The 11,712-nt window shown below is 38.7% G+C and overlaps 1 protein-coding gene across 1 annotated transcript; it reads left to right on the forward strand.

Moving 5' to 3' along the window:
• Positions 1–975: 975 nt before the first annotated feature.
• On the forward strand, positions 976–10,940 carry rnf144ab (ring finger protein 144ab). The gene is made up of 8 exons (XM_079474080.1): positions 976–1,320; positions 6,467–6,620; positions 6,702–6,806; positions 6,922–6,982; positions 7,248–7,458; positions 7,842–7,989; positions 9,193–9,282; positions 9,825–10,940. Exons 2-8 carry the CDS (start codon positions 6,486–6,488, stop codon positions 9,954–9,956), a joined length of 882 nt encoding a protein of 293 aa, XP_079330206.1. The 5' UTR covers positions 976–1,320; positions 6,467–6,485; the 3' UTR covers positions 9,957–10,940.
• The last annotated feature ends 772 nt before the right edge of the window (positions 10,941–11,712 follow it).

The raw sequence follows: 11,712 nt of genomic DNA on the forward strand, positions 1-11,712 counted from the left end.
GCCAATATTCGGACGCTCGCTCGCGGCCCTACTAGAGCAAGTTCCTGATTGGTTAACGCTGCGCGAATCTTCGCCAAAGTTCAGATTTTTCAACTTCGCGCGAATCGCTCCGCAAGTAGGTCATCGCATCTTTGCATTGTATATATATATATATATATATATATATATACATATATATATATATATATATACATAACCCCTCCCCCGCATCATTCAGAGGCGATGCTTCTTCACGTTGCTTTGAAAAGTGTATCGCGAGAACTCTCTCTGTCTGCGCACGCACACACACGCGTCCTGCAATAATAATCATATTCATTTGAAACAGCAACCCAGAAATTTGTCACAGGCATTGATTAAAACAATGATGACAATAAGCACATGAAAAAAACCGACTTAAATTCTGGACCTTTGGCAGTGAGGGGGGGGTTCTTTCGAACCACCCGAACCCCCCCCCTGCCTACGGGCTTGAGATTTATATTATAAGCTGTAAGTGTAGAGATGTGGATACAAAAGTATGTTGTAACATTTTGTAACAGTGCAGTATATGCACATGACATTGGAAACATATCTTGTGGTCTATTTCATATTGATTTTATCTCATATTTTTGTTAGGCTCTGTCATTTTATAAGACCTGGATCAAACCAAGACTCCTTAATGTAACACCTAAAAGCAAACGTTTACAAAAAAAACAAAAAAGGTGTGTGTGCACTATAGCCATACCTTTTTCATTCATATAAAACACATTTACGTGCATGGTATAGGCAGTCGTTGAAAGAACTATCAAAGTTATATAAACAAGCAAAGGAAATAAACTTATTAATTACACAATTAATTGAGGGGACGTTGCGAAAAAAGAAAGGTCAACTGCGGTCAAAGCACGAAATTGGTCACTGCCTCTTTATCAACAGCAGATGGCAGTATACTTCCATTTTCTTTCCCCTGCTATAAAACTGCAATTAGTGTAAGCGTTGGCTGTATATTCCCGTTTCTCGTAAAGTCTGCAGAGGGCGTCAGCGAGTCGTCTGATCTCAGAACAGCACATCGGTGTTGTCTCAAGAGTCGCTCGCCTTCCAGCGCAGTCAAATGGCGCCGCTCCAGAGAGTCTAAACAACCAGTCCGACCAGCTGAGATTCATTAGAGGACAAAACCCGCTTCTTTGGGATTTCGTGTATTACTGGTTTTGAATGCTGACGGAAGACCCGTGAGCTGGGATTTCTTAATGTAACTGCGACAAATGCTGCTTTATAAAACGCTGAGCATATTTATTCATGAAGCTAATATCCTTCAGTAACGGATTGACAACTGATATTTAACCCACGGTAAGCATAGTGTTATATGACGCATAACGAAATGTTACATTAAATCATCACTTTGGCACGTCATTCTGATATTACAGCAGTGATGTAGTAACGTTTTATGTTGTATTATAAAATGTAACAAATATGTATTTTTTTAAGGTATGCATTGCACTGGAGGCCTTTGACAAATATTAGCATGCTGTGATTTATGAGATTTCCATAATCCGGGGAAACTCCATTGCACCTCATGTGTCATTTAAGAACACTGATGATACAACAAGTTCTCGTAGGGCAACCCTCGGTCGCTTTAATGTACTTGTTCATATTATAAGATACAGTTGTCAGTCATGTGAATAGAAAATGTTTTGCTCTTTGTACATCAGTGTCCTTACTGGTACTGGACTGCTCAGACATTCCTGAATTCATCCCAGTCAAAACATTACCTATTCCAGAGTGTTTCTGGGAGTCGCTTTAATGGATAAGAAAATCATGTGCTTATTTAGTGGGGGAATATCTATTGTGTAGTTAAGGGTGCATTGGTTCCGAATATTTTATTTGGGATCCATTTGAAATAAGATCTCAACCTCTACTGTAGTGACATTTTTTATGTAACACACAAGCATGCCAAATACGTGAATTGTTTTCAAAGCCAGCTAATATGGAGTAAATACTTTTCTCCTTTTATTATACGTTTTAAGTATCTTTCAATGATCATGTGCTCCTCTAATGACAAATATGTCCACACAAACCCTTCCAAACTTATTTCTACAAAGCTTGTAGAGGGGCACAAGGCCTTGTGTCTGTTCATGCATATACACATGCAAAGCCTTACAGCTTAGTTCGACTCCACTGGTGGCCACAGCTATAGCATTTGTTTAGTTGTTGGTCTGTAGCCAATCTGGAAGTGACCCAATGTGTGGTGTAGTTGTAGCGTCATGTCTGACATTTCGATTGGAGGCTAGTGGTAGGAGTTCCTGGAGACTACAGATGGATTATGTGACGATTGATGCCTGAAACCCAAATTGGGATGTGAAGGCATAAAGGTGAAGGGAGGGGAAGCTGATCAAGCCTGGTGTGATGTTAAAGAACCTGGCTAAGCATGAAAGAGGGGCATTAGCGTTTGCTGTAGTACAGCTGGTCAGATCTGAATGTCCCTTTCATGAATTCACATCACCTTCCTGTGTCCGGAACACGCTGTGCTTTCCAGCTCCCACTCCCAGTTTTCATGGTCTAAACCACACAAGGTAGTTTATAACGTCAAATATAACATCAATCTTTGGCACTTTTTCCTTTACGTAATGCTGTGATGAGAGATCCGTTTTGTAGCGTTTAAATCTAGTGAGGGTAAAAGGTTCTTTGGGTATTTCACGAAATGAGCAAAGATACATTACGTAGCGTATGCATTCTGAACTGTTACAAATCCTTTGATCTCCGCTATTCAAGTAATACGATAAATCATTCTTCATGTTGTCTAACTGAAATTGGACTTGATCAATTTCGTTAAGATTGATCAATTTAGTTTCGAAAAATACTGAATCGTGCAGTTTCTAGCTTAAAGGGATAGCTCACCCAAAGATACAAATTCTTTCATCATTTACTTTGTCTTAGGTTGATCTAAATCTGTATACTTACATTTTTCTGATGAACACAGAGAAAGGTATTTTGGAAGAATGTCAGTAACCAAAGAGATCCCGTCCCCCATTTACTGCCATAGTAGGGAAAATGAATACTGTGAGAGTCAATGGAGGATGAGATCTGTTTGGTCACTGACATTCTTCTAAATATATTCATTTATGCTTAGCAAATAAATGTATACAGGTTTGGAACTAAGGGTAAGTAAATGATGACATCCCTTTCAAGGCATTGTTCACCCAAAAATAAAAATGTATTTATCATTTATTCACCCCCATGTCATTCAAAACTGTATATGACAGAATAACTGGAAAGATATTTTAAGAAATGTCTTAGTGGTTTTGAGTCCATACAGTAGATGTCAATGGAGTCCAATGGTTACCAACAATCTTCAGTTTCTTCTTTTGTGTTCTGCTGAGAAAGTCATACAGGTTTGAAACAACATAAAGTTGAGTAAATGATTAAATAATGTTTATTTTGGGTGAGTTATACTCGTAATACTTGTTTACCTTCTGTAATCCTTTACTCTTCTTGGGCTGTACTGAAAGTTAATTTCAGAGTGACTGTTTTCAAGTCATGCATATGCCAACAGCAGGAAGGTTTGCCATTTCCTTGGGCAGAGCTCACTTCCTGTGCTTGGCAGGAACACACGTCTTCCTCTGCCCTCCACACTCCAGGAACTCTTGCAGGGATTATGATTGATCACGCTGTTCTGGGATTTTTGCAGAATTAGCCTTTATTTTATTGTGTGTTCCTCTTAGGTTTTCCTCACATTTCTACAATTCTACCCCACAAGCAAACCTTTTTTAACAAGTTAACACTGCAAGTATAATGACCGAATATATTTATATTATTTGATATAAAGATATTGATTAGGATATTCATACATACATATTTTTAACAGGTTATTGTTAAATGAAACACCTTTGCTTTGGGTTTTCAGGAACGTGATGAGCACAGTCTTTTTTCACTTTGTATTGTAATCCAATTAAGCAATAAGGTTGATCCATTTTGCCACTGTGGTATAGTTGCTGACACACATTTGAAGATCTGCCAAATGCGTGTGTGTGTTGTGTAGAATGTGTAGTTTCTGCCGGCTTTATTGAGAATGCTGGTGTGAAGCATTCGTAGAACCGTGAGGTAACAATATTAACCTTGTTTACACGTGATGTTAAAGGGATATATTCTCAAAATCTTTGTTTGTGCTCCACAGAGGAAAGAGTCAAATGCAGGTTTGTTTTGAGGTGAACGTTCCCTTTAAAATGTGGCCACCACTGTATGTATTTTGTGATTCAAACACAAAACATTTTGGACTCCGATTTATTGAAGCTTAACCAGCTTAACCGATTTATTGAAGCTTAATCTCAATACCAGGTGTAAACACTAAACGGCCTTTGAAATGTGTTTATTTATGTAAGAGGCAGCATATGATTTTATATCTCTCCCAAAGCCATCTCTACTCTGCACAGAACAGCCAGTTGGAGTGACAGTTGTGTAGGCTTGTGAATGGAGAACGGCTTAATTTATCTTTAGCCTAGATAGATTAAAAATAGATCTTGCCTAACACATTCATATCATTTGTTATATAATTTTTTTGTACTTGCACTACAAGCTCAAATAATCCACTGCGTCTCTTGACCACCATCACTTTTGGCAAAATTGAGCGAAACAGGTTTCCCAATTAAATGAAAGTGCAAGCACTTCAGAAAATATTTGCTAAAGTGCTAGACTTTGCCTCTGTCAGCAGATACAGAAGTTCAATTACAGTGCCAGGCTGCACACTTACAAGGTCATTTGTGCTGTAATGCCATCCATGACCCAACTAAACAGATTATTTCCCTTTCTGACCAATTTGTGCGTTGCCATTAGTTTTGGGCTACATGAATGAACAATGAAGGTTAATGGTTCTATGTTCCAAATCTGTATAAATGTATTTGTTCTGATGAACGCAGAGAAAGATATTTGGTTGAATGCTTATAACTAGGGATGCACGGATATGTCACATTTGGCCGATAACAATAACCGATACATTGGCCGATATACCGTATCTACATTTTAACATTTTCTGTGATTGAAAATTTATTTTTTCACCTGCAAATCATGTACCAAGCCTACTTTACAATTATTAAATATTCTTTAACTTTTAAATGTTTCTTGTATAATGTTTATTTAATAAACAAATTATAGATGTTCTTGAAAATCAATTGGGAAATATGTTCTTTATAGCCACAAGTCTAACAGATCTCAAGACAGAAAGCATTCAGACACATGGCTTCACACAATATTTTGTTCCCATAATTTACACATTCATCAATATCTACATACTACATCAACAATGTTTTTCTAATAGCAGTAAGTGAATGATTATGACAGAAAGACACTAATGTTCTGGATTTTAACTGTCAGCAGCGTGCAGCTGAAGTGGTTCAACTAGAGGAAAGTATTCATAATTTGTCAATTTTATTATAGTTTTGCTTTCCTACATTCTTCAAAATATCTTCTTTTGTGTTCAACAGAACAATACATTTATAAAGCATTTTTCTTCTGCTATGGTATTCAATTGTGGCCAAGAACCGTTTGTGTAAGTAAATATGAATCTTACTTGTTACACTGCTTTTTGTTTACGGCGGAAAGAAACTGTGATTTATTCTCAGTATTATTGCTATGGGACACAATACAAGATTCAGTGTTTTGCATATGGTTGAGACTGTCTGGGTGAAGTTGTGTGGGTGTGCTGACTGAAGTGAGAGAGAGAGAGACACACACACACACACTCAAAGCCCGCTGAGATGCTGATGCTATTTGGACTGTCGAGTCTTTCCACCACTAACACTATAAGAGACTGCAGACGAAAGCACACAGTCTCCATCTGTCTCCACCCACACATATATCTGCTATGGAGAAATGTACCAGACCCCAATTTACATAGCTCAGGTTGGACAGTTAGTTGGTAGTAAATGACCACATTTTGTACCAGTAAACACTTTTTGAAACATTTTAAGGTGCCAAGCGTGTTTGAATGTGTGCATTACAGTAACGTACGTGTTTGTGTGTGTTGAAGAGCTGGGTTTGTTTTTTGCTGGCTGCTCGTGCTCTCTGAGGGAGTATGTACTGTATTCGGCTTTCCTGTTGAGAGATGGTCATTAGCTTTCTTTGGGTTGCCTAGCAGCATACAATAGTGCGAGATATTGACACTGAATGATCTGGCAAGCCCTCGGCAAACACTAGAGAGAATCTCTCAAACTGTTGGTTGACAGCTTCCTCATTCAGTTTCAAGGTGAAACAAAATATGAATCGAGGGAAAAAGGTTCAATGCAGTTTTAAATCATCAGGAATTGGTTGGATTTAAAAAAGTGGGTGTTATATTACAGAATGAAGCCTTCGTGATTGGTGGTGGGAGGACTTTGTGAAGTCATCGTAAAACTAGAGCTGAAGTAATCACATGAATTGTTCACATTAAGACCAGTGACGTACATTAAAGTAAATAAGGTAAGTGTTGATGTCTGCACTCCTGCTGTCTGTCTGTGTCTCCTAGCGTCCCAGATTCGAGTACCATGAGCAGCTCCCGCTACGAACCCAGCTGTGATGTTGATCTGGTGCCTCTTCTGTCCTGTAAACTCTGCCTGGGAGAGTTTCCCGTGGAGCAGACGACCACCATCTCCCAGTGCCAGTGCGTGTTTTGCAGTCTGGTAAGGACTCTTTTCATTCTATGACAGAGTCTTTATTCTGTGTTTTTCAAAGATGGCTTCACCGAAATCTGTCTTTTTTAGTGTTTGAAGCAATATGTTGACCTGCTCATTAAAGAAGGCCTTGAAACGGCCATTAGCTGTCCGGATTCTGCCTGCCCGAAACAGGGACATTTACTGGAAACTGAGGTAACTCACTTAAAATACAGGCACGACATGCAAACACTGAATTTGTTTTGTGAGAGACAAGAAACAATTATGCTTTTGTTTTTCCTATCCCATATACACGTTCTCTCTTCTGTAGATTGAGTGTATGGTGGCTGCTGACGTCATGCAGCGTTACAAGAGACTCCAGTTTGAGCGTGGTGAGTTTCATTATTGCATATGCATACATGCATGTTCCTGTAGTTCAAATGATAGAGCATTACATTAGTAATACAAATCTTATGGTTCGATCCCCAGGGAGCACATATACTGAGAAAAATATGTATAGATGAATGCACTGTCACTTTCAAGCATCTGCAAAATGCATAAATGCAAATGCACGCATACATTATATGGTGTAGACATCTACAGTTCCTATCACACACACTGTTGATACAGAATGCATTATATGCATTCTTCTTGCAGAGGTGCTTTTGGATCCTTGTCGGACCTGGTGCCCATCGTCCTCATGCCAAGCGGTGTGTCAGCTAAAGGAAGATGACGTGCAAGCTGTGCAGCCGGTGCAGTGCCCTCAGTGCAGCCTGCGTTTTTGCTCGGCCTGCAGGGCAGATTGTCACACAGGTCAGGGGTGTGAGGAGAGCCTTCCTATTACCACCTTTCTGCCCGGGGAGAATAGGTACATACTTCAAAACCTTAAAAATGTTAGGTTTATATCTTAATTTTGCCTTGTGTGTTTGAAAATATTCCTTATCTGTTGTCTTATGACAAATTTATAATGAATGCGATATATAAAGGTTGCCCCAGTTACTTGTCATTAAGACTTGTAGAGAACATACAGCACCGTCCCGCTGGAGCTACCTGAGGTTATGTGCTTTTCTCTGGGGCACAAAAGTAATAAGGCAGCCAGAAAGATCACACCTCAGATTATCTCTCCATTTTATATCACAATCAATTTAGGTGTAAATTGGTTAATGTGCAACTTGCATACATCCTTTACTTCTGTCTGTTTAAGAGAATATGCATTTTTTAAAATCTGCATCATATTTAAATGTTTTTCAGTTCTAACTTGAAGAATCAGGATGATGAGGCTCTGATCAAACGCTGTCCCAAGTGTAAAGTGTACATAGAGAGAGATGAAGGTTGCGCGCAGATGATGTGCAAGAACTGTAAACACGCCTTTTGCTGGTACTGCCTGGAGTCACTTGATGTAAGTTTTAGATATAACATGTTTGAAATGTTGCTAAATTTTTGAAACTAGTCAGAAAGAAAATCCATTTAAATAATGTTAAATAAATACATCTCCTCCCATGTCCCCCCTGGAACTAGTGCTTTAATAGTGTGCGTATTTTTAAGAATTTGAAGCATCTATTGGCGCTTTTCCACCGCATGGTACCGTCAGGTTTAGTACTCTGCTCGGTACAACTCATTTCACTTCGGCTCACTTTGCTTTTCCACAGCGGTTTAGTACCGCTTCAGAGTGAGTGAGGATTATAAATTCACATTTTGGTATCGGTACAGCATGCTTAGAACCTCAACAGAGGTGGTATTAAAAAAGTATCAGGTACTTTGTACTGTACACAGTGGAAACCCGCCAAAAGTTAGCTATACTGTGCAGTACTATGCAGTGGGAAAGCGCCTTAAGATCTATGTGGTCAATATAACCCCAAACTTTAAATAATTGCAAAAACTTACACTTAACAAGAGGTTTAATCAGAAATATTCAATTTAATTCAATACAATTTTACTATAGCGCTTTTCACAGTTTTCGTTGTTGCAACGCAGCTTGCAACAACGCATACATTATAATAAAAGTAAATAGATACATAAAATAATCACTATATATGGTATTAAAATGTGTGGAATTATTGCAAGTTTTTCTCTATGCAATGTACATTGCATTTTCTAACAATCCAATATAGTATTTATTTCAGTGAAGTTGCATAAAATAAATTCTTTCTTATTTGGATACTGACAACATCCTTTCAGGCTGGTATGGATAAGTATAAATTTGTGCAAAACGGTTTGTTGTACAGAGATAACGCCAGTGTCATAAATGTGCATATTTGATTGGAGACTGATGTCTAGAATCTTGAAAATGTTTTTATTTCAGATCTTAATTTCTTAATTTGATATAAAGAGCTCAGTCTGGTATTTGATATAAAGAGCTCAGACTGGTCTGGTCTCAGACCTTTGGAGCTCACTGTATCAGCCCGGCTGAGCACTTTGAGAGATTCTGGCATGGATCCTCACAGCTTTATCGCCCTAATCACAAACAACACACAGCTGCACCTCTATGGGGAAATTTCTTATTTCTTCAGTACAGTTACAGATACATTTGAGTCTTGGGCTGGTTTACTTGGGCTGAATGATATTCATCTTTAGTGACACTAAGATTTCTTCATTTCCTCAGGATGACTTCCTACTGATTCACTATGATAAAGGACCCTGCCGGAATAAACTGGGTCACTCCAGAGCCTCCGTCATCTGGCATCGGACACAGGTGTGTGCTGTCTCTCTAGACTGCAGGTCTCAGATGAATCACGTCTGGCTTGTTTAGCACTTCATAAGGTCTGGGTATTTGAGATTAACCAGATTTGTGTCATTCATCATTCTATAATACAGCCATATTGTGCTAATAATATATAAAGGAATAGTTTACTTCAAAATATGGCCCCATTGGCTTTCCGTAGTAGGAATAAAAATGACTAAGGAAAGTGAATGGGGAGTGAATTCAAGAGTTGCTTTGTTTATTTCTCAAACTTGCTAATGTTGCTCTCTGTATAAGAGAGATTGCAGCAGTCTTATTGTATTGGGAATTTTTAGCAGATTGCAGACATTACTGTCAACAGTAAAACAGCCACTAAACCATTACTGCCCCCTAGTGGATTGATCTTCATTTACTACATTGAACCGGTAGCAGCCTCACAAAGAGCTATATTTTTTACCTCTGCAATCATCAGGAATACTATTTAATTTTTAATACAACCACTTCTCTTTCCTTCTTTTCCACCCCTCCTCTCTTTACTCATTCCCCGTGCACAGGTTGTAGGGATCTTTGCAGGTTTCGGTCTCCTCTTGCTGGTGGCCTCCCCCTTCCTTCTCCTGGTGACTCCCTTTGTGCTTTGCTGCAAATGCAAGTGCAAACGTGGTGACGACGACCCTCTTCCTACCTAGAGGTCCTTTCCACCTTCAGGAGGTCACTTTCGGCTCAGTCCACTGAGGTTTACGTCTCTGAGCAGTCTTTGTAGCTTCAGCTGGGGCGCCGATGTAAGACTCAGGCCTTCCGTCTTGTCTGAGCTGAAGACACTGAGCAGGTCTGTCATGTTTGGAGACCTTGTTTGATGCAGGACACACTGGTTGTTTTATAGGGTTTGCACATTATGGCTTTCTTCAATCTTTTCTAAACCTCATTATTTACTTTTTTTTTACTTTGTGTGACATTAATGGGACAGTTCACTTAAAAGCATTCTGTCATTTACACACGTTCATGTCAAACCTGTATGGCTTTTTAAATAAAGTGTCCAAACTACTTTTTGCTATATGATGAAAGTAGATAACGACAGTGGATAGATCTATTGAACTGTAGCCTCTGTTAACTAACTTTTGTGTTAAATACAAAAGTAGTTCAATCACATGGAGGGTGAGTAAACAAACAGAACATTAACTGTCCCTTTAAGGCTAACAAAATGTATTTTTGATGTTGTTTATCCTGGGAGACTACACACATTCTTGTAGGAATATTTTTCGTAGCATGTATTTCTGCACATTTTTCTAGTCAAATTGCAAATGCATGCCGAGAAAATTTTACTTCTTGGACAGGCCAAAGCAAATCCAAGACTCCCAGACAGAAGAGCCTCTATAAATCTTACCACTTTCTTCTACTGTATAGGCTTCCTTGTGCTTGTTCTTCCATTTGAATCCCTTTGCACCACAGACGTAGCAAACATGCCACCTGATGCCTTGTCAGAGCTTGTAGGGTTTGGGTGCTACAGAAAGATCTTATATCCTGGTATCAGTCAGTCGGACACATACTGTATCAATCACTGTTTCAACCGTCAACAAGCAAATATTTCGTACCACTTTTCACATTTGAACAGTCCAGAGTGATGTCATGTACAGAAAAATGTTACTATTAAATGTATTGGTTTTTGTTTATCGAAACTGTTGATAATGACTCTGACCTGCATTACTATGTGCCTGCCAATCTAGGTCAAAGTAATCAGGTCAGTGAAGATTAACTTTCTACATTTCAGTACATGCTGAGAGTTGTTTAGTTATTATAGACATATTATATATATTTAGTATATAATTTATTTATTTTGGGAGTAATGTTTCGGATTGCCAAATGTGACATGTAAGCCTGTGTGCTACGTACATTAATATTTGTGTGTTTAGCACATTAATATTTGGCTGATGAAAGGGGAACAGCTAGTTTTTGGTTGTTGTATTTCGATAATTACGCCTTCAATTTTTTTCATGTTTTGCACACTGTTAGTGTATGAAACACTTTGTAAGCAACTGTAAAGTATCTAATTTACATGTTTTTCTTGTTAAATATATTATTATGCTTCAGTACACTTGGTTTTGCTTTTTTGTGCTATCTTTTATAAATACCTCCAACTTAACACCCGTTTCACACAGCACGCTTAAGCGGTGCGTAAGCAGCATATTCTTTTGTTAACAGATGAGAGCATTCATACCGTACACGTAAGCACCGTGTGCTCGCGTAGCAGAAGCGGCGAAAAAGCAGCAGTCCAGCGTTCATTTCTGCGCGGAGTCTATTTTTGCTGCACTGCTCACGCTCAATTAAAGTGACAGTGCATTCTTTACGGACATTTACATTTAGTCATTTAGCAGACGCTTTTATTCAAATCGATTTACAAAGAGTTCGGGGAGCAATAAACGACGGACAAAATCCACATGGATTGAC

This window comes from Barbatula barbatula (assembly GCF_947034865.1).
Source record: "Barbatula barbatula genome assembly, chromosome: 15".
In the NCBI taxonomy this organism is placed as follows: domain Eukaryota; kingdom Metazoa; phylum Chordata; class Actinopteri; order Cypriniformes; family Nemacheilidae; genus Barbatula; species Barbatula barbatula.

Excerpts from the sequence above, each read along its gene's own strand:
- rnf144ab (XM_079474080.1), top strand. The coding sequence starts at position 6,486 with ATGAGCAGCTCCCGCTACGAACCCAGCTGTGATGTTGATCTGGTGCCT. Across the intron at positions 7,459-7,841 it reads TTTCTGCCCGGGGAGAATAG|TTCTAACTTGAAGAATCAGG; the intron begins GTACATACTTCA and ends AATGTTTTTCAG. Across the intron at positions 9,283-9,824 it reads TCATCTGGCATCGGACACAG|GTTGTAGGGATCTTTGCAGG; the intron begins GTGTGTGCTGTC and ends CCCCGTGCACAG.